Consider the following 24,071-nt stretch of genomic DNA (forward strand, 5'->3'; position numbering starts at 1 on the left):
CTTCACAGTTGACATGTTATCAGTGGCTTTCCTGATAAAGGCGCTGTAGTTGCAGAAATGTGCATAAAAACGACACAACAGGATCCATCTATGATCAAAGCCACTTGATTGTTTCTCAATCTCGTTCCCGTTTTTTTCACATATCATTGATATTTAATATTCAGACTTTCATGGTTTTCATTGTTATGACTATATGTGAATATAATTTTCTAATTTATTTAATTCTGCAATATTCTTTCTACATTCATTCTATTTTCGAAGCAAATACATGAAATGATTGTTTGATTGAAGTTGTTCATTGAGAGACGTATTTAAATGGAGCATATATCTTGTCCTTATTTGTGTTTTTAACTTTTGCCATGTAACATTACAGGCAGGATGCATCATACATTTTTTAAGAATTTGAACTAATAAAAGTCTTTTTTACATTATTTATAAGTGATCACTTAGCCTTCTTCAGTATCATGTTGCAATGATGTTATATAATGCAAATTAGAACATTAATTGCCTAGGGAATTGTTATTTACAATTGTTATCTCGTTGTACACACCATATGCCCTGTGTCTGTTTTGCAAAGAATATAACATTAGATTTTGAAAATGCTAAGCACATAAGGTGATTCTATAAGTAGTCACAGACACATCAAGTACCTTCGTGTATTTGTGGTGCCAGAGTCATACCATTGACTTTTAGTAATGTATCGTAGATAGTTTAGCCAGCTTAGGGGCATCTAGGCTAATACTCTCACCGTCATAGTTAAATTAACTCATGTACAGATAAACAAACCTGCATGAGAAGGCACCCATGCCATGCTCCCTTGTTGGTAATAAAGGAAGTAGTCATTAATTTCCCCACCCAGTCCTCTACTGTTTGGGGTATTGTTTGTCAGCTCAAAAACAGCTCTTAGCCCTCAATCCACACGCATGGCTGCACGTTTTACCTACACTAAGCGTCTGTTGACGAAATCAAACACTTGGCCATGGTCGAGAAAGACCACACATAGATGATCTCTCTTGATGATCACATAGTCATTGACCAGTGTCTTTAAAATAGGACATTGATCTATAGTTTAATATTGAGGACTCGTTTTAGTAGATCTTATGATTTATTGTGTACACACATAAGGGCTTATTTGCGAGAGGCTGGCGCTGCCAGAGAATCACTTTTTTAACGCTCCGAAGGCGCAAGCCTCTCAATCATATCTATGAGTGGCTTTGTCATGGCCTCAGAGATATGGAGTAAGGCAAGGCAGTTCAAGTCACTGCCTTGCCTTATTCTGCGTCAAGGAGGCATTCCATGGGCGTTGCGGTGGGTTTTATCATGTAACGCCAATGGATTTTTACGCTGCCGCAGATTTACTTAATCAAATAAACCTGGGGCAGCACCAAAACCTTCACAGAGCAAGAGCAACGAGGAGAAACATTTTTATTTCTCCTTGTTTTTTTTCCTCTTTCCATGCGTGCTGCATGGAAAGAGGAAAACGCCTCTCAGGATTGTTTTTGTGCAAGAAGGTACCCCTTCCTGCACAAAACCAATCCTGACTGCAATGGAGGTACCCTTGTACCATGGTGCAACGTTGGCTCTAGGCAGCAAATTGTGCGCCAGCGCAGGGTTAAACAACAGGAACGCACCGTACTTTGAAAATACGGCGCATTCCTGCCCACCTTTACATTGACGTATGGCAGCAAAGCACGAAGCCTTGCGGGATGCCCTACCCAGTTCCTCATAAATGAGGCCAATAGATTACAGCTGCTGCCTGCTTCCAGTAACATTGTAAAGCATTTACAACTTTTACTGGGTGTAAGCTATCCTTGCATACAGGAAAATATTTCTAAATCGGGCCCAAGGGCACATTGTTCTTTTCTTAGAGCTATCAGCGAATGAACATTAATAGCACCATTAAATTTCATAAACCCCAGAGCGGATTCTCCAGCAGTATTTGCCAGACTGCATAAACATACTTATTTGTGCCTGAGGTGTTTGAGTTTACCAGTGGTAAAGCTGTCGGTGGTAATTGAATATACCCTAGATAAATTGTGCAGTGGCCGTTGTATTTCGTTACACAGCATCTGTCACAGAAGATTGAAATACCACAAACAGATTTTTCAGTAGATGATTTTAAATGTTGACCCAAAACTGTTTATAAGATCCCTCCAATAGCCCATGATAGAAAACAAAATGCTGAAGACACTGTGTTTGAAACTCAAAACAAAGAGCTCACCTCAACCCTGCCAAAACAGCAGGAACAAATAGGGATCCAGAGTTATACACTCCACCCCTAACCCTCATGTATAGTGAATCAAAAGATAAAGCGCATTTATATGGTTATATATGTTTTTAATTTAAAAAAATCCTCCTTATTGCATTGGGAAGTGACTGGTCCTTATTTTCTCTTACAAGCTGCCCGTTCAGTACCTCTGGAGAAGGGAGAACACCCTGAAGAACTGGTAAGTGCTTACATTAAAATTGTCATGCTTTTAGGATACCAGTTCCGAAATCATTGTACTTTCACCGCCCACCTTCTAAATATGTCTGAGTGTGTTGTCTGTGGATACAATTCAGTATAGCTGTCATTAGGTTTTCCATCTGTTATGGTCAGTGATGCATGCATATCCATACGTTTGACCTTTTCCACCAACATTTTATGACACCATGCAAGGGAGTGACCGCACTCTGGAACAGAAGCACCTTATTGAACATGTATCAGATTGTGGTCATTAATGTGTCCATAGTGCATTCTGGCCATTGCAATTCAAAAAATTGATTTTACAAGTATACATTTTATTTCTTTACAGTCACTGAAATCATTGTAACTCACTGAGATGTCTTGACATAAGTGTTTGTAAGACCTGACTTCACATGAGAGCAGCATATCTGTCATCAAGGCGCTTTTCATGTATCTAAATAAATCCAAGTGCAACACTGGTGTCAAGTGAGTTCACAAGACATGCAATGAATGTAAGGAAATAAAAAGAAAAATTGTAGTGAACAGGTTGTGAACTGAGACTACTGGTTTGTCCCCAGGCCACCTGACTTTGAAGATTTTTCACCTGTATGTAATATATTTAATATACATGTTCTACTTTTTTAAATGTCATGCACCTTGCCCTATGGCCATTTAAGGCCTACCTTATGGTTCACTTATAGGTATTAAAAAGGAAGGTTTAGGATGAGCAGAAGGTTTGTTTTGCCAGGTCGAAATGGCAGTTTAAAACTGCAAGCTCAGGCTTCATTGGCAGGCCTAGAGACATGTTTTACCAGGCTACTTTAGTAGGTGGCACAATGAGTTCAGCAGCCCGCTAGTAGTATTTCATTTACAAGCCTTAGGTATATTAGTACCCTATACTAGGGATGTATTAGCATGCAGAGACATATGGGCAATATAATTGTGTTCTGCAAATGAAGGAAAAAATCTGCAAGGATGCCATGCACACGATGGTAATTACCAACAAGGAGCAGAGATACAGGTTATTGAACACCTCGTTGACAAACATGCATGAATACAGCTGTTACTGGTACTTGCAGAATGTGAAGAAGTGTGCTCCTGATTTCCTCCTGGAGACAGGAACAGCCTGAAGTTCCTGTTTAAGCTTTGCTAGTCTGTCATGCTGTTGCTTGACCTTGCTTGAGTGAATATCCCAAGCCAGCCACAGGCATCCAAAAGCATGGCCAAATACCTTAAAGCCCTCCTGACCCTTGACCAGAAATGTGTTTCCATGAGAACTAAGGCTATACTTGCATGTGAGTGAACACATATGCTTGCTGGACCACTTTTACTTACTTTCTCAATTGTTGATCTTACTGTTTTGGTGGTGAGCCAGCATGGCATTGCTTGTCAGCTAAACATATCAAGAAGACCTGTGTGGTCTAAAACAAGATCTATGTATCTATGTAGATACCAGAGTAGATGTGTGTTAGACCTGGCATCCTTGGCATGGTTTCCCAAGACTTTTTGCCTCTACCTCCTGTATTTTTGATGTTGTGCTGGATTTTGTGTTTGCTGGCTTAGATGCTTTGGGCACTTTGCCACTGCTGATCAGTGTCAAAGTGCAAGTGCTCCCTGTGTAAAGTGTTATTATGAATGGTTATCCATGATTGGCATATTTGATTTACTGATAAGCCCCTAGTAAAGTGCACTGAGGGTGCCAGGGCCTGTAAATCAAATGCTACTAGTGGGCCAGCAGCACTGTTTACGCCATCCGCATGAGAAGCCCTGAAAATATGTCTCAGGCCTGCCACTGCAGTGCCTGTGCACAGTTTGTTAACTGCCATGTCCACCTGGCAAGACTTGCCAGGCCTAACCTTCCCTTTTCTTACATGTTAGTCACCCCTAAGGTAGGCCCAAGGTACCCCTGTGGGCAGGGTGCTGTGTATTTGAGAGGTAGGACATGCCCTGGTGTGTGTGGCATGTCCTGATAGCAAACTACTGCCAATTTCGTTTTTCACTTTTGCAAGGCTACCTGTTCACATAGGATAGAATGGGGAGTTTGCTTATGACAACTTATAAACATAACTACACCTGCGAATAAGGTAGGAAAATAAAGTTTAGTATGCCTGAACTCAGAATGTTAAAATGCATATTTTAGTGAGGGTGATTTTTAGATTCTGTGTTTAAAAATACCCCTTTTAGAAAGTAGGTTTTTAATTGCTCAGCCATCCAGGGTGCCTCTGCTAGGATGTGTATTGACTGTTTGGCTTTGGAGTGACAGGGGCTGTGGATGTGCAGTGGCTCCAGAGATTCTGGATGAGTCAGGCCTGGTCTGCCGTCCACAATGCTGTCACCACCCCTGCCAGGAAGCTGCACCAGAGAGGACAGAACTGGTTTTGACTGAGCACAGGGCTTCTCTGCCACCAGAGAACAAAGGATTTAGTAATATAAAAATTGGGGCCCAGAACTTTAGATCATCCCTGGAATTCAAGAGGACCCTTTGCCAAGGAGCAGAGTTGGAGAGACTGAGAAGAAGTACTGCCACTTTGCTTTGTGCTGTGTGGGGTTGGCTTGCAGTTGCTGTTTCTACCAAGGAAAGGAGAAGGACTTTGCTGTGTGCTGTGTCCCCTGCTTGAAGGAGCTCTCCAAGGGTCTGTGTGTGCTGGCCTCCTGTTCTGAAGTCTCGGGGACACAAACACTTCACCCCCAGCTTCCTTGACTTCTGCTGCTGTGAGTTCTGACCTGCCAGGAGGTGCCTGTGCCAGTATTGGACCTCTGGAGGTTGTTGCTTATGTTTGGGAACTGGAAGAGAGAAGGAACTTGAAGAACTATAAAGACAATGCATCGCTCTTCTTGCGGCTGTTTTTCCGAAGCGTCTGCACGATGCAAGAAGAACTTCCATGCATCGCTTTGCTGCTACGAAAACCGATGCAGCGCCTGTCGCTGCTGCAAGAATTGACGCATCAAGGGATTGTGGCAGAAGAAAACCAATGCAGCGCCGCCACCACATGAATTACAAACGCATCCTGGATTTACACGCAATACAAGTGTGCAGCAAGTTTTCCAGACGCATCACCTGCAGACAAGAACCGTCATGAAGAATCGACGCATCACTTCCCCCTACAGACCAGATTCGACGCATCACTTCTCTTGTATGCAGCAGAACTGTTGCATTGCCTCCGCAAGGTCTCAGGAACTGACGCATCTTTTTTTTCGATGCTTCTTCACTCTGCGGCTGTTTGGCCTCGTGAATCTTGATGCCACGAGAGGTACTTTGTGTATAAGTCACGCATCCATAGATTTCTATGGTACAAGTTCTTGAAACCTTTAGAAAGTCAAATTTGTAACTATGCATGTTGGATTTTTGTTGTTTTGATCTCGTTAAGTTTAGATAAAGATATTTTATTGTTCTAAACTGGTGTGGTGTCCATTTGTGGTGTTTTCTCTATGTTACTGTGAGTGTTGGTACAAATACTTTACATATTGACTTTGGGATAAGCCTGTCTGCTCATACCAAGCTACCAATGGGGTGAACAGGGGTTTTCTGAAGTGTGTAACCCCCTTACCCTGACGAGAAGCAAGGGTCCCTATTTGGACAAAGGTACCTACTTCTGCCAACTAGAGACCCCCATTTCTAGCAATGTGGGTCCAACTGCAGTCTGCCCACTTCATAATCGAGTTTCTCACTGAGTAACAAACCACTGATCTGTACATTGAAGTCCTGATTCACAAAGAGCCTCCACACTTAGGGCGGAGGCTCTGCAGTCATGGGGGGATCTCTGCACTTGTGGTAGTACTATTGTGTTCTGTTTTTAGGACTGTGCTGGTGTTCAACTCATTAAGTGATGGTTAATAGTGTAGGTTATGGACAGCCAGGGACACTGGCTTTTCTAATGTTGTGTGTTCTAATATTGTTTTATTGTATCTCTTCTTTTGCTTACTTTCTACTGCTTTAATTCTCATTTCTAGTGTAGCTATACTTCTACATTTTGAGATATTATTAGTGCTGTGCTTCCTGAGGTCTGGCTGGTCATTCCTGTTTTTATTGCAGCAGTAATAATTAAGCTGTACAGTACCTCGATTTCACATACACATTTTTCCTTGAGCTAGAGACTGACTCCTCATTTCCAGAACAGACAAGGGTGACTAGGGGGCATTCAAGATGGTAAGGCAGGTACCCTGGGTAGGAAAAAGTAATAAAGCCTTTAGAGGTGATTGTGTTGTCCTCTCCCTTGGATTACCATCCCTGGTTAGGGAAGTGCTGAATAGAGTAGAGGATATAAACATCATTGAAGCAGGCATAAATATCCTTTCATTAGGTTTCTTTTATCAACCCAGCTGGATTAAGAGTCAACATGAACCCTATCGTAGACCACAGCCAATTTATCAAATGAATTATAATCTGGAGGTGTCAAATAGATTCGAAACCCTGCAATCGTTAGATGAGAATGATTGACTGTTGGCTGAGAGAGGTCAGATGCCCAATTATAGTGAGAACGATAACTTAAAGGATTATGAGGTTGGTAGGCCTAATATAAATATAAGTTTGAACTCTGGCGGGATGGAGTATATGGACATAAAGGAAGTGGATGTTGGGCCAGGGATTAGACCTAGTGGCTCATTAAAGTCTAGCCACTCCAATGTCCCTAGTTGTGATGAGTGTACGGGGCCCGAACTGGCTTGTCAGATTGAAACTGTCATAGAAACAATAAGCATTCATGAACTAAATATCCAGAAGGCTATTAGTGTGCTTTTCTGGAATGTGGCTGGCCTCCGGAGTAAAGAAAATAACTTAGCCTGGTTTGATTTTATTGACAGTTTTGATATCTTGTGTTTTCAAGAGACCTGGTTGGCAGGGGGATTCCACGTTGAAGGTTATAAGACATTCCACACGCCAGCAATTCAATCAAATCATGGCAGATATAAGGGGGTGCTCTGCATCTATATTTCCAATTTACTGGAGGTGCAAAAAATTTCCCTTATAAAATTTACAAATTACTATCAGATAGGACTGATTCATGTAGGCTCAAACTGTCTTTTAACTGTGATACATTTTTATAATAACATAGAGAATGGCCACCTGGGGGATATCTTGAGACAGCTTAGTGATGATATTGGCAAATTGAGAACCTCGAATGACACAGATATGTTTACCATTTGGGGGGGCGATTTTAATCTCAACCTATGCTCTAAATCAGGATTAGGCGCCTGTGGTTTAATGACTGAAGAGGACGATTCAATAATACACTTTGAACACACGGAGCGGGGAGAAAAGTTTAATGAACTCTTGTTTTCCCATGATTTCGGTTTTGCAAACCGATTGTGTACCCCAAGAGCGGATTTCGATTACACCTTTATAGGCAGAGGCTGTCAATCCATAATAGACTTTATTATTGTCCCAAATTGCTATGCAAATTGGATAGCAAAATTTAAAACACACTTAAACGTTATGAGTGATCACCTGCCTCTATGCATTGATTTAGTATTGCCAGACGCATCAACCCAGCGATTAAACAATCTATTGGTCGGGACCCAGGGCGTTCATCTCTCTACCCAAAATGGATATACCTTGCGTTGGGAGAGCTGTAATTCGGTCGAGTTGAATAAGCAAATTATCCTTAAGGCCCATGATTTAACTTTAGCCTGCCTGCAGGAAGATTCCTCCTACGATACCTCCTTGAATACTTTTTTACAGATTACCACAATTGTTCAAAATACACTCAAAGTTGAAAATAGAAGTAATCGAGACTGTAAAAATGGGTGGTTTGACACAAACTGTACAAAGTCATACTCACGTTTAAAAGAGGCTCTACACAGGACGGTGAGAGACCAAGACGAGTTCAGGGAGTGTAGAAAGTCCTATAACTCATCGTGTAAAATTCGAAAGAAGGAATTAAAAAATCAAGCTTGGACGGCACTTCATGATGCTTCATCGAGTAAAGATTGTTCCTTGTTCTGGCGGGCAGTAAATGAGCCATTTTATAAAACTAAGGATGTTGCGACAATAGCGGTCGCAATAGATGAAAAGACATGGATAGGTTTCTTCTCAAAGGTCTACAGCATTGAGGGACAGGAGGAAATCAATCCTGATTTATCAGCTCCTTTGGTGGAAAATTCCACTACTTTTATTCCCATTGAATTACAAATCTCCCTTGATGAAGTGACTGAGGCATTAAATACAAGTAGAGGTGGTAAGGCCCCTGGACCTGATGGGCTTCCCATCGATTTATTTAAATCCACCCCATTACTCTGGTCACCTTTGATAACTAGGATTTTACAAGCCAGTTGCGCAAGGGGCTTCATGAAAACATGGTCGGAGTCAGTAATTGTTCCGATTTTTAAATAAGGAGATCGTGAAGACCCGGCATGTTATCGCCCGATATCCCTTCTCGATTCTTTAATGAAGGCTATGGGAAGAGTTGTCTTGAATAAACTATAATCCTGGGCTGATGAAAATAACATAATAAGCGATGTGCAATATGGCTTTAGACAAGAGCTGGGGACAAATGAGCAAGTCTTGAACTTAAACATTTTAATTGGAAAGTACACACAGGCAAAGAGTGGGAAACTTTATGCGGCGTTTGTAGACTTAACTGCCGCATTTGACTGTGTGAAACATAATAAATTGTGGAGTATTCTATCTAATCTGAAGGTCGATCAGGTTTTGATACAGTTTCTAAAAGAACTATATTCCGGGGCTACCGCCAAGGTGCGCTACGGCTCTGATGGAGAATGTACCGCACCATTCACCGTGGATAGGGGAGTGCGACAAGGCTGTGTGCTTGCGCCGTTCCTCTTTACTCTATATACTAACGCATTAGAGCAGGAGCTTGAAGGAACGGCGCAGGACCCCCGTATGTCAACAAAAGGCCAATAGTTTCCCTCCTCTGCGCTGATGATGCGGTACTTATGGCCCGCACGCAACTAGGTTTGCGGAAACCACTCATTTCATATTCATGTTTTATGGATAAGCTAGGACTGAAATTAAATGCTAAAAAAACATTTATAATGACCTGTGGGAGAGGGAGAAGTAAATGTAATAGCCTTCATATAGGGGACAAAAGGGTAAACTCCACTAACACTTTTTCTTATCTGGGTGTTTTATTTGCAAATACGGGCTCCTGGGGCCCAGCGGTGAAAAGTAGGAGTCTATTATTTATGAAGTCAACTGCTGCTCTCGTTAATTTTACCAAGAAAATGGGAAAAAGGCCCCCTGGTATTCTTCTCAAAATGTTTCAAGCTAAATGCATAAGCATTACGATATATGGGGCGGGAGTTTGGGGCTTTTATGATGTCTCTATGATCCAACGTGTAGAAAATGCCTGTACCAGCAAGCTACCACAGTGATCTGGGTATCCCTTATGTCTCGGATATTATAAAAATGCAACCTGTCCTGTTGTGGCATCACATATGGACCACTAGCAGCACAGGTCTAAATAGACAGATAATAAGGGATTCCATGAATTTGGACCATGCTAATAAGGTAAAGTGGCTGAATTATCTTAAAAAAATTCTGAGTGACATAGGGCATTCAGATTATTATTTTACCCCAGAGAAAATGAGTTCTATCCCTAGGAAGGAGCTCAAATTAACTTGTTTGTCCCATTTAGAGTCACTCAGAACCACCCAGGAGATGAATAAGGGGACTGTAGTACAACACTATTTGACTTTGACTACGTATGGCATCCATCCGTATCTCATATGCTGCACTGAGGGATATGATAGATATCTTTTAACTTGTTTTAGGTTTAACACTTTTCATCGTCTGGTTAGTTATCCAGGAATAAACAATTAGACTAGAGAGCTTTCTCCTTGCCCCTGTGATAACGTGTCACCACAATCTACTGTTCATGTGACACTGTTCTGTAAATTTTATGCACGAGAAAGAACAAGATGGATTCACCCCTTGCTAAAACAGGCAGGTTGGAGACAATGTAAACCAGCATTTTTTTTTTTACAATTTTTAGACAGTGTATTATCTGTATGTGCCATGTCTGGTTTTCTGAAAAATGCACTGAGAGCTAGAAAGTGTAAATGCATAGTGTTTACTATGATCAAATCCTGGACTGCATTACTCTGCAGGCTAACTCACCGATACTTGAAAGCACTTTTGCACTTTATGACAGATAATGTATTTTAACTAATGTATTTTATCAAATGCTTTTATCCATTTTTTATGAATATGTATGCTTTTGTGATTTTTAAATGACTAAAATCGAATAAAGCTAAATTTGAATTTGAATTTGACTAGGAGGCCAATTTTCTATCACTCGCTGAGTATCTAGAGTCCTAGCCACTGCACAACAGCAACACCCTCATCTTGAATAATGTTCAGATGTTCCTGGGAATTCGAGGGCCAAGGAAGAACCCTTACCAGTTGCGGCTGGTGTTGGGGCAAAGTGGCCGGGGGAGGAGGGACAAAACAAAAAACAAAAATACAAAACCTACCCAAATCCAGCATCATCGCTGCTCTTCCTGCTCCACTGCAGGCACAGGTTCCCAGACTGCCCTACGGCCAATCCTGATGCTGCTCTCACAGTATGAGAGCAGAATCAGGATTGGCCTGAGCGCCCTCGATTTGCGCTTCCAGGGAGACTAGAAGCCTGTGCTTGCTGTCTCCAACCCTAGCAAAAAGAAAAAATGATGGACAAAATACTGAACAATGTAAACATTCACCCCCAGTCCCAAAGATCTGGGTTTAATCCATTGTTCTTTTGCTCACCACGCCACCACAGCCATATGCAAATCAGTCTTCACCCTGTTCCTCATCGGAACAGTCTCGCCTGAACTACCAAGGCAGGTCCTCCCTGGACTGGAAACAGGCATCCTGGGACCGGTTTCGGGGCATCAACCCTCATCAGCCAGGCTAGCTTGAATCGAGAAGTGCAGTGAGTATGGGACCCATGTCTGGGTATACGCTTCCCACTGAGGGCGACAAAAGCAAAAGGAACAAATGATGAACGTAATACAAACAATGCAAACATTCACCCTCAGTCGCAAAGATCTGGGTGTAATCCGTTGTTCTCTTACTCACCACGTTACCCCAGTTTGGACCCAGCCACATGCTGGTTTTAAACTGGAATGGAATGGGGAGCAGAAAAACTATGGACTTAGGGCCAGATCTCTGTACTGGGGTGAATGTTTGACATTGTTCAACAATTCTGTCCACCAATTGTTCTTGTTGCTGTCTCCAACCTTGGCAATGTAGCTCAGGTTTGAGACAGCTTCAGTGCGCATGATGGTTTGGCGACTGGCCAAACCATCATGTGCACTGATAACAGTGCCCACCACTCCCACCACTCCCCCTCAGTGCCTGTCTATACGCTAGCCCCACCCTAAAGACTCCACACTAGGAGAAAAACAAAATGATTATAAACATTCTTTATTATCGTTTTATTTTTCAAGTTTTGCAGCTGCTGCTGCTGCTGCTGGCGGGGGAGGAGGGGTGGCCATTGTGGAGGAGCCATCCCTTATTTGTCCCTAACCAACTCACTAAGGACCTTGGAGGTCATATTATGAAGAGCTGCACTGACTCAGCACAGAGCCACGCACCTGAGGTTTTAAGAAAAAAAATGATTTGCATTTGAGGTGTATAAAGTTCATATACATCTCTCGGAATTTCTCTTAACGAATGACAAATTTTAGGCAGCTCAAGACGGAAATAGAGAGATGCAGACCTTGCTCATTGCTTCGGACTTGTGCTACCTGTATTTAATGCATTCATTTGGAGAAATTCCAAGTTTATGTGTTACCTTTAGAGACCTCAAACGCAAAGAAATAGATGCTCAGCTCTGCGACACGGCCCCTGATAGAAACCTATAAGAGTATACTATATTAATAGTTAACTCCTGCTACATTCATGCTTTCGCCGTACTGGCCCCTCCTATCTGATGCTCTTGCTCCCTCTGGCATTAAGAATGTAGCAGGTGACAATTGTTTTTTTCTTGCTAGTATCACTTGGTGTCCTTTTCCTTTCTCGTAGACTTTCCACTTTATCCCATTTGCACCACCTTCTCTCCTATTGGATTTATTTTCAGGACGCTTATGCATCATTTTCGAGAGTAATCCTTTATTTAATGTTATTGGTTTTATTTGCCTATTTTCACAGTACGTAATCCTTTATTTGTTATATTTCATTTACATCATTCTGTAGCGCGCTCCTGTCTGACTGGCCATGCCCATCGCCACACTTTGTAATACGCAAATGACCACAGAGAGTAGAAACTAGTCAAAGGATAAGAAATAAGAGGCAAGAAAATGCAGAAACCAATTAAACTAATGAAATAAGAATTTACAAATGCTTGTGCTGAAAAAGGAAAAAGGACGGATGAAGAAATGTAAAAGTGAACGAGGAAGGGAGGAACAGAGCTGAAGTCTTTATATTGATTATTCAAATGTTTCCATTTTTGGAGCCTGGACATAGACAATTATTGCTAAACAGGGGCACAGCAGTAACTAAAACCTGCTTGCTCCAAGGTACCCTTAACTGCCCTTCTTAAAGCTATTCTCAGAGATCAAAAAAGCAGAGCAGGAAAATAATAAAAATAAAACAAGGTTCTTCCGGCTGTTTACTTTCTGCAGTTTCCTCTCCCTGTTCTTCCAAAGTTGCAAATAAGATGCTATTTAGGGGTTAAGGGCAGGGCAAGGGCAGTGCTTAATTTGTAGAAGAATAAGCGGCGAGTGGTGTGGCACAGCAGACAGATCGCTGACTCCAGCTCGCAGGGCTGACAGTTTGATTCCTGGCAGCAGATCTGCTCAGCATCATGTGACTCTGGGCTCATTAATCTCCCCGATGGCACCCAGCGCCTTGAAACCCTTAAGAGTAATTTGTCCGCACTATACATATAGGCATTGTTATATAAGTGCCAGTGCCCTAAAGCTATGCTCAGAGCCCGCGGCCGGCACGCTGAGTACCAAGGCTGCTAGTCTGGAATCCACCTCATGCCTCTTTTATCAACACTCCCTGCCCCTCTATCTCACTCTTGCAGGTTCCCGCTTTGTCCCTTTATGACAGAGTTTCTCTCTTTCTCTTTCTTTCTCCTTTGTGCGTTTTCTCTTTCTTGCTCTCTGGAACTGTCCAATGAAGAAATATAAGTTTCGGCTCACAAAAAGGAGTGCTGGTGGCCACTGACCAGCAACCACTAGCTCAAATTAAGCAGTGGGCAAACAGTGAACCATAAGAAGTCATCAGGAGATTAAAAAAAAGTGTGCGCTGTTAAATTCAATGATGGATCAATATACATATTTTGCAGACTCAGGACAGAACACCTTGATATAGTGATTTACTGCTCATTATTCCTAATAATAACTTCGATGCTGACACATTTGAAGCTGCCCTCTTGCTTGTTTTGGGAATTTGGCTACCTGCTTTTCTATGCCAAACCTACAGTTCTGTTCGAAATAGCAAAGACCCTCTCTCTCACGACCCACTTGTATCACCCTTCAATGGCACACTTGGATTTTAAATGGTTAAATCTACATTTAAAGACAGATATTAGCAAAACAAGTTACATCTATATTGAAAAGACTTCCAACGTCTTAAGAATACTCTATCCTCGTCAGAGTGGGTCATACATGGGTAGAAAGTATTCTATGAAGTCTGTATCATTTCAATTCTCCATGGACTGAAATGAGATTTCAGAACGTTTGTCCATCTCGGGAAAGAATGCAAGGCCTGTTAAGTGTTAGCCACCACACTTCAATTAAAAAATGCAATCAATCATGGCTTCCTTCCAAGCCAGCAAATATGAAAATTAATTGATGAGTGTTTTATTCACGTGTATGTCCCCAGAGATCGAGTTTGATGCAACACCTGTTTCTAATTCACAGATATTTCTGGAGCAGCTGTATAGTTGGCGGTGTTAATTTAGCATGAATGACATTCGAAAATTCTCAATTTTTTTCCAACAACATCGTTTGAGAGGATAAGCTCTGAACCATGGACACTTGTTGGAAACTGGGATTTTGTTGCAGTAGTCCCCACCTTTTGCCTGGTATTTGATGCTTTACTGGCTGAAGTCCACTGGGTTCCTCCTAACCAGCTCCCTAGTGCCAGTGTTCTCACCCGAAAACAAGTTCACAGGTCAATTGATCCCCAATTGACCAGGCCTTTGCACCCCTGTAAGTCCATAGTAAGTGGTACCCCTGGCACCTAGGGCATAGGTACTAAAGGGGTCCCTGAGAGCTGCAGCATATATTGTGCCACTTTAAGGGGCCCAGTGCCAAACTCATGCGGACTGCCCCTACAGGCTGCAAGACATGGTGCTCTAAAAAGTGAAAACATAACATGGCACACAAGTTGTGTGGCATGTCCCCTAACACTGCATGTAATATTTGTAAGTCGCCCCTACAGCAGGCCTTACAGCCCTAATGCAGGGTGCATTATATTACACATGAGTACATAACTGCATGAGTAGATATGCCCCTGGGCTAGCCAGTTATATTACTGACAGTACAAGTGAACAGAGAAGGCATCTTAAGGTATATACTGGGCACTGGTCAAAACGAGTTTCCCTGCTACATAATGGGTTCAGTGTAACCTGTGGTGTGTGGTATCAAACAACTCGTATTAATAGCCCCACACTGATTCTAGTGATGGATTTATTAATACATGAACCCAGAGGGTACCTTAGAGGTACCCCCTGAAAACCTAATGAACTCTAGTGTTTTGGCTGACTGGTTCTGTCCAGCCTGCCGCCACAGACATGCTTGTGACCCCCTGGAAGTGAGAGCCCACGCTCTCTGGGGTAGGAAACAAAGCATGGTCTTGCAGGATGTGTTGTCACCTCCTGCAAGCAGGATGACTAGTAATCTGCATATCAAGGCAGGAGGCTTCAAAGGTCCCTACCGCCTGTGATATGAAACCCTGGCTTCCCCCAGACAGTGGATATGTTACCCATCGGTCCTCAACTGTAGGGATGCCAGGACCAACCGGAGCTGCTCAGTACCAAGACCTGGGGTAAAAGACTACTTGCAGCAATCAAGGTTGTCCAGTCCAGACACCAACGCTGAGGAAAACCAACCTGCATGTTGAGGGACTTCAGGGACAGTGATACCCACACTGAGAGTTGCCCAACTGTTCTGTTTACCCCCTCCTGCAGAACCAACGACAAAGGAGTGAGCCTCCGACCGCCGCCACCCAACACCTCAAAGTGAGAGGCTGAGGGAAGTGACGGTACCCACGGGGTCCTGAGACCCACAACAGCTGAGACCATCCTTTGGCCTGGCCTCTTTCCGCAGGCCCCCCCTACAAACACGACAGAACCAAAACCAACTTCAAAAGACACCACTGCACCCAAGCCCCACAGACAGAGGAGAAGTAAACCAATGGTGTCCATGTGTGCCCGAGCATCTCAAGGGTCGAGCTGCCCTGTGGGTTCGCCTGGACTCGCCCCCAAGTCCAAGTTGCAGCCTCTTTCTGACAGGACCAGTCCCCATTGAAGTGAAAGGGGATCCAACGCCAGGCAGGGCAAGGGCAGTGCTTAATTTGTAGAAGAATAAGTGCGAGAGGTGTGGCACAGCAGACAGATCTCTGACTCCAGCTCACAGGGCTGACAGTTTGTTTCCCGGCAGCAGCTCTGCTCAGCATCATGCGACTCTGGGCAATAGCTCATTAATCTCCCCGACGGCACCCAGCGCCTTGAAACCCTTAAGAGTAATTTGTCCGCACTATACATATAGGCATTGTTATATAAGTGTCAGTGCCCTAAAGCTATGCTCAGAGCCCGCGGCCGGCACGCTGAGTACCAAGGCTGCTAGTCTGGAATCCACCTCATGCCTCTTTAATCAACACTCCCTGCCCCTCTATCTCACTCTTGCAGGTTCCCGCTTTGTCCCTTTATGGCAGAGTTTCTCTCTTTCTCTTTCTTTCTCCTTTGTGCGTTTTCTCTTTCTTGCTCTCTGGAACTGTCCAATGAAAAAATATAAGTTTCGGCTCACAAAAAGGAGTGCTGGTGGCCACTGACCAGCAACCACTTACTCAAATTAAGGAGTGGGCAAACAGTGAACCATAAGAAGTCATCAGGCGATAAAAAAAAAGTGTGCGCTGTTACTTTCAATGATGGATCAATATACATATTTTGCAGACTCAGGACAGAACACCTTGATATAGTGATTTACTGATCATTATTCCTAATAATTAATTTGATGCTGACATATTTGAAGCTGCCCTCTTGCCTGTTTTGGGAATATGGCTACCTGCTTTTCTATGCCAAACCTACAGTTCTGTTCGAAATAGCAAAGATCCTCTCTCTCACGACCCACTTGTATCAGCCTTCAATGGCACACTTGGATTTTAAATGGTTAAATCTATATTTAAAGACAGATATTAGCAAAACAAGTTACATCTATGTTGAAAAGACTTCCAACATCTTAAAAATACTCTATCCTCGTCAGAGTGGGTCACACGTGGGTAGAAAGTATTCTATGAAGTCTGTATTCTCTTCACTTCTCCATGGACTGAAATGAGATTTCAGAACGTCTGTCCATCTCGGGAAAGAATGCAAGGCCTGTTAAGTGTTAGCCACCACACTTCATTTTAAAAATGCAATCAATCATGGCTTCCTTCCAAGCCAACAAATATGAAAATTAATTGATGAGTGTTTTATTCACGTGTATGTCCCCAGAGATCGAGTTTGATGCAACACCTGTTTCTAATTCACAGATATTTGTGGAGCAGCTGTATAGTTGGCGGTGTTAATTTAGCATGAATGACATTCGAAAATTCTCAATTTTTTTCCAACAACATCGTTTGAGAGGATAAGCTCTGAACCATGGACACTTGTTGGAAACTGGGATTTTGTTGCAGTAGTCCCCCCACCTTTTGCCTGGTATTTGATGCTTTACTGGCTGAAGTCCACTGGGTTCCTCCTAACCAGCTCCCTAGTGCCAGTGTTCTCACCCGAAAACAAGTTCACAGGTCAATTGATCCCCAATTGACCAGGCCTTTGCACCCCTGTAAGTCCATAGTAAGTGGTACCCCTGGCACCTAGGGCATAGGTACTAAAGGGGTCCCTGAGAGCTGCAGCATATATTGTGCCACTCTAAGGGGCCCAGTGCCAAACTCATGCGGACTGCCCCTACAGGCTGCAAGACATGGTGCTCTAAAAAGTGAAAACATAACATGGCACACAAGTTGTGTGCCATGTCCCCTAACACTGCATGTAATATTTGTAAGTCGCCCCTACAGCAGGCCTTACAGCCCTAATGCAGGGTGCATTATATTACACATGAGTACATAACTGCATGAGTAGATATGCCCCTGGCTAGCCAGTTATATTACTGACAGTACAAGTGAACAGAGAAGGCATCTTAGGTATTTACTGGGCACTGGTCAAAACGAGTTTCCCTGCTACATAATGGGTTCAGTGTAACCTGTGGTGTGTGGTATCAAACAACTCGTATTAATAGCCCCACACTGATTCTAGTGATGGATTTATTAATACATGAACCCAGAGGGTACCTTAGAGGTACCCCCTGAAAACCTAATGAACTCTAGTGTTTTGGCTGACTGGTTCTGTCCAGCCTGCCGCCACAGACATGCTTGTGACCCCCTGGAAGTGAGAGCCCACGCTCTCCGAGGTAGGAAACAAAGCATGGTCTTGCAGGATGTGTTGTCACCTCCTGCAAGCAGGATGACTAGTAATCTGCATATCAAGGCAGGAGGCTTCAAAGGTCCCTACCGCCTGTGATATGAAACCCTGGCTTCCCCCAGACAGTGGATATGTTACCCATCGGTCCTCAACTGTAGGGATGCCAGGACCAACCGGAGCTGCTCAGTACCAAGACCTGGGGTAAAAGACTACTTGCAGCAATCAAGGTTGTCCAGTCCAGACACCAACGCTGAGGAAAACCAACCTGCATGTTGAGGGACTTCAGGGACAGTGATACCCACACTGAGAGTTGCCCAACTGTTCTGTTTACCCCCTCCTGCAGAACCAACGACAAAGGAGTGAGCCTCCGACCGCCGCCACCCAACACCTCAAAGTGAGAGGCTGAGGGAAGTGACGGTACCCACGGGGTCCTGAGACCCACAACAGCTGAGACCATCCTTTGGCCTGGCCTCTTTCCGCAGGCCCCCCCTACAAACACGACAGAACCAAAACCAACTTCAAAAGACACCACTGCACCCAAGCCCCACAGACAGAGGAGAAGTAAACCAATGGTGTCCCTGTGTGCCCGAGCATCTCAAGGGTCGAGCTGCCCTGTGGGTTCACCTGGACTCGCCCCCAAGTCCAAATTGCAGCCTCTTTCTGACAGGACCAGTCCCCATTGAAGTGAAAGGGGATCCAACGCCAGGCAGGGCAAGGGCAGTGCTTAATTTGTAGAAGAATAAGTGCGAGAGGTGTGGCACAGCAGACAGATCTCTGACTCCAGCTCACAGGGCTGACAGTTTGTTTCCCGGCAGCAGCTCTGCTCAGCATCATGCGACTCTGGGCAATAGCTCATTAATCTTCCCGACGGCACCCAGCGCCTTGAAACCCTTAAGAGTAATTTGTCCGCACTATACATATAGGCATTGTTATATAAGTGTCAGTGCCCTAAAGCTATGCTCAGAGCCCGCGGCCGGCACGCTGAGTACCAAGGCTGCTAGTCTGGAATCCACCTCATGCCTCTTTAATCAACACTCCCTGCCCCTCTATCTCACTCTTGCAGGTTCCCGCTTTGTCCCTTTATGGCAGAGTTTCTCTCTTTCTCTTTCTTTCTCCTTTGTGCGTTTTCTCTTTCTTGCTCTCCGGAACTGTCCAATGAAAAAATATAAGTTTCGGCTCACAAAAAGGAGTGCTGGTGGCCACTGACCAGCAACCACTTACTCAAATTAAGGAGTGGGCAAACAGTGAACCATAAGAAGTCATCAGGAGATAAAAAAAAGTGTGCGCTGTTACTTTCAATGATGGATCAATATACATATTTTGCAGACTCAGGACAGAACACCTTGATATAGTGATTTACTGATCATTATTCCTAATAATTAATTTGATGCTGACATATTTGAAGCTGCCCTCTTGCCTGTTTTGGGAATATGGCTACCTGCTTTTCTATGCCAAACCTACAGTTCTGTTCGAAATAGCAAAGATCCTCTCTCTCACGACCCACTTGTATCACCCTTCAATGGCACACTTGGATTTTAAATGGTTAAATCTACATTTAAAGGGGGGAGGAGCCTAGCGCGCATCCAAGATGGTCGCGTGAGCACAGGGCTCCCCGGACCCTTTCTGCTCCTCGGAATATATCCTGAGACTATCCTGATTTGGTTTATGGAATCTGGGAGATGAAGACCAGCTGATCATATATCTCTTTTCAAAACTCTAATCGGACCTGGGAATCCTGAGTTGTCGTCGTCGGAACTTTTGGGACCCACCCGACGGAGGTGGCCGGGGTGAAGGTGACCCGTGGGGCCGGGCTGCAATTGAACAACAGCGGCCTCAGCGCGGTGCCAGTTGCCGATTCAGCACTTTCGGTTTCGGTTTTGGCCTTCAGGAGATCAGCTGGCGTGCGTGCTCAGGGTGGCGAGGTGCCTCCTGGGCCTCTGCCCGAGGCTTGCTTCCATCTGCTACTGGTGGGCCTAACGCCTCCGACCCCTACACCGACAGTTTGTGGTCCTTTCGCTGGCGCCCGGCACACCTCTTGATTGGAGGTCCCATTGAGAGACTGCGCTCACATGGCGGGCAAAGGGGGTCCGGAGGGGCGCAAGACCAAGGCTTCACTGCGCGGGGGAGCGGTCCAGAGCAACAACATGGACCGCTATACCCAGGGCAGGGGGTCCACTGGCGCTGCTGGCCTCTCCCTGGATGCTGCAGGGGGAGGCACGACCGTCTCTGCGGAACCTTCCCTACAGGACATTATGGGCGCCATCGAGGGCATCAGGGAAACCATCGCGACGCAATATGAGGCCCTGGCCCGTAAGATCGACACTGTCGCGATCGACGTCACCCTGATTCGGGCCGACCTCTCTAAAACCAACGAGAGGGTCCAGGCCCTTGATACACGGACCTCCACCCTGGGTGCGGAGGTGTCGGATCTGAGGGCCGCGCTTGGGGACATCAGAGTGGTCAACGACCATATGGCCCGGCGGCTTGAGGACTTCGAGGGACGGGCCCGACGCAACAATATCCGCATCATTGGGGTACCGGAGTCCTCCGACAGCCGCCCGGTGGACCTCGTGGTCGAGGAACTTATCCTGCAACAGCTGTCCCCGGTTGGCCTAAGCAAATTCTTCGCTGTGGAGCGGGCCCATCGAGTTCCGGGCGGCCGGCCGCGGCCGGGGGCCCCCCCGAGGCCTATCGTGGCTAAACTGTTCCACTACAGGGACCGCGATGCTATTCTGCAGGCTTCACGGACCCGTGGCCCGGTCCGCTACGAGAACTCGACCATCAACTTTTATCCGGACTTCACACAACTGGTCCAGAAACAGCGGATGGGATTCCAAGGGGTGAAGCGCCGTCTCCGCGAGCTAGGCCTGAAGTATTCGATGATCTACCCGGCGAAACTTCGAGTGGAGCATGGAGAGCGGACAGCCTTTTTTGACTCTCCTGTGGCCGCAAGTGACTGGCTGGACTCGCTGCCGGACGGGGGCGGCCGGCCCGGGCCCTCTGGGGGCACCGCAGGTGACGGGTCCCCTTAGACTGACCTTTGGTCCTTGCTTCTGCGGTTTTGCACTGTACAGTTGGGTCTTACTTCTTTTGCATACTGTGTCTTACCAGGACCCGTGAGGGGTGCGGGCGGGTTCGGGTCCCTTTCCTCCTCCGGGGTCTTTTTGTAGAATGGGGTTAGTGGGGCGACAGGCACACTGCAAGTTGGGGGGGGTCTTTGGCCCGCAGGGGTGCAGGGTGGGGGGCGTTGGACTTGGGGGGGGGTCGGGGGGGAAGAGGGGTTGTTTTGTTGTGTGTTTTTTGTTTACAGGGCGAGGTATTGATTTTTATCCATATTTGGGAACAGTGCTGCGGGCTGGGGGCCTCTTGATCTATTGGAGGGGATGGGGGGAGACGGGTTGAGGCTTATGTCGTGGAACGTCAATGGGTTGGGGGACCGTATTAAGCGGGGTGTTGTACTGCAATATTTGCGTCGTTTGACTCCTGATGTGGTGTTTCTCCAGGAGACGCATTTGGTCGGCAATGTCTGCCATGCGATGAACAGGGGGGGATACCGCCTCGTAGCCCATTCTGGTTTCACAACTGGCTCCAGGGGGGTGGGCATTCTCCTGCGAACCTCCCTTCCGGTGGAGATCACGAGGATAGTCTCGGATGACAGAGGGCGCTATGTGTGTTTGATTGGGAGGTGGGAGGGGCAGCCCCTTACCCTGGTTTCAGTCTACGTCCCCCCGGGCCTCCAGAACTCCACCTTTACTGACTTGGGTCGAATGCTGCTTGACCTTCCGGACGGCCTCCTGCTCATGGGCGGGGACTTTAATTCTGTTGTTTCGGGTGAACTGGATCGTCACCCACCGAGGACCCTCCCCGCTGCCCAGTCATGGCTGGGTGGGATGTTGGAGACCTTCGGCTTGGTGGATAGTTGGAGACTAATGCATCCGACCCAGTGTCAGTTCACCTTTCATTCGGGGGCGCATGGGAGTCTCTCCAGGTTAGACTACTTCCTTATGCCCGCGGCGCAGACTGGTCGGATTCGAGAGGTCAGACACCTGGCGCGTGGTATCTCCGACCATTCTCCGCTGTGGCTTCTCTTTGACACCGGGTCGCGGTCCGCAGGGCGGATAGCTCCCATTAACCCCTGGTACCTGCGGGACCCTGTGACTCGTGACAGCCTGGTTAAGGCCATGGACCAATACTTCAGTGAAAACGAGGGGTCGGTGTCGTCTGCGTTGTCCCTTTGGGAAGCCTTTAAAACTGTGATACGCGGACACGCCCTCGCCCAGATAGTGGTGGCCAAGAAGGTTAGGAGCGAGGCGGTGGTGAAGCTGGAGACTGACATCTCGGGGCTGGAGTCGGCCTTGGAGGCGAATGTTACTCCGGACGGGCTACATGCCCTTAGCCTGAAACAGTTCGAATATAGGTCCCTGGTCACTGACGCGGCCAAAACTATGTATAGGGAGCAGCAGGGCCGATTGTATGACGCGGGGGACAAGGCGGGAAAGTTGATTGCGTGGCTGGACAAAAAGGAGAGAGTGAATCGTGTGGTCCCCGAGTTGCGTGCTGCGGATGGTGTGTGTGTGACTGAGCCGGATGAGATTGTGGAATGCTTCGCTGACCACCTCCGGGCGGTGTACTCCCCGGTGACCGACAGGGATGAGGATGACTCTCGCCTCCTACTGAGAGATATTGCTCTGCCCGGCCTGTCCGTTGAGGACCGGGAGCGGCTGGACGCCCCCTTATCGGCGGATGAAATAGCGACCGCGATTCGTTCCCTTCGTTCGGGCAAGGCTATGGGTCCTAACGGTCTGCCCATTGAGCTATACAAATTGCGTCCTGATAAGCTTGCGCCCTTCCTCAGCCGCATGTTCCGCGACTCTCTTGCGGCGGGTTCCCTTCCGGCCGACCAGCGCTTGGCCACTATAGTCGTTATCCCCAAGGAGGGCAAGCCGCGTGACCGCTGTACTTCTTACCGGCCTATTTCACTGCTCAATGCGGAGCCCAAAATCCTGGCGAAAGTCCTGGCCAATCGATTGTTGAGTGTCGTGTGCGACCTTATTCATCCGGACCAATGCGGCTTTATCCCGCACCGCAACACCGCTCTTAACTTGCGGCGTCTGCACGGTGCCCTTGCCAGGGCGGAGTTCCTCTCCGAACCGGCCGTGCTGGTTTCTTTGGATGCCACGATGGCATTTGACACTATTGAGTGGCCATTCCTCTGGGCCGTCTTGGATAAATTCGGCTTTGGAGAGGGATTTATTGGCTGGGTGAGGCTCCTTTACACGGGACCCATGGCTCAAGTGGTGGTGAATGGGCGGGTCTCTCGGCCCTTTGCCCTTGGCAGGGGCACGAGGCAGGGGTGCCCGTTGTCCCCGTTGCTTTTTGCTCTCGCCCTGGAGCCACTCGCTGCCTGGCTCCGTTGGGAGCCCTCGCTTAGAGGGATCCGGTGGGGCCCGGGCTTCGAAGATCGGGTCTCGCTTTATGCGGACGACATTCTCCTGTATCTCACCTCACCGCGGCAGTCACTCAACGTCCTCTTTGACGTTCTGACCTCCTTTGGGAACAATTCGGGTCTCACGATCAATTGGTCTAAATCCTGCGTTTATCCCATCTCTGGTGGTCTTCCTCTCCTGCCGCCTCGGCTCCCGATTCAAATATCTCTGAGCGGCTTTAAGTACCTGGGGATATACGTTTCGCTGGACCCGGTGGCTCGCTATGAGCAGAATCTCCTGCGTCCACTTCGGCGACTGCGGGAGGACACGGCCCGGTGGTGCAGGCTGCCCCTGTCCCCGCTGGGTCGGGCCGCGCTGTTTAAAATGATGTCCCTTCCCAGGTTCCTCTATGCACTCCAGAACTCCTTCGACGTTATCCCAGTGGCCTACTTTCGAGAGGTGGAGAGCCTGCAGAGGAGACTGGTGTGGAACGGGCGGGCGCGTATTGCTCTTGCCAAGCTCACTCTCCCCTGGTATGACGGGGGCATCGCGCTTCCTGACATTCGCAGGTACTATTGGGCCTCGCAGCTATCTGCCATTAACCACGCCACTTATGCGCCCGGCTTG

The 24,071-nt window shown here is 46.5% G+C and overlaps 1 protein-coding gene across 1 annotated transcript in view; it reads left to right on the forward strand.

The window, feature by feature from the left end:
- The window catches only part of CHGB (chromogranin B), a 275,815-nt gene that overhangs the window by 160,893 nt on the left and 90,851 nt on the right, over positions 1-24,071 (forward strand). The window contains exon 2 of the mRNA XM_085612628.1: positions 2,401-2,447. Coding sequence (XP_085468754.1) covers positions 2,401-2,447 — 47 coding nt within the window. The remainder of the gene's footprint in view (positions 1-2,400; positions 2,448-24,071) is intronic.

Source organism: Triturus cristatus, chromosome 6 (genome assembly GCF_964204655.1).
Source record: "Triturus cristatus chromosome 6, aTriCri1.1, whole genome shotgun sequence".
Taxonomy (NCBI): Eukaryota; Metazoa; Chordata; class Amphibia; order Caudata; family Salamandridae; genus Triturus; species Triturus cristatus.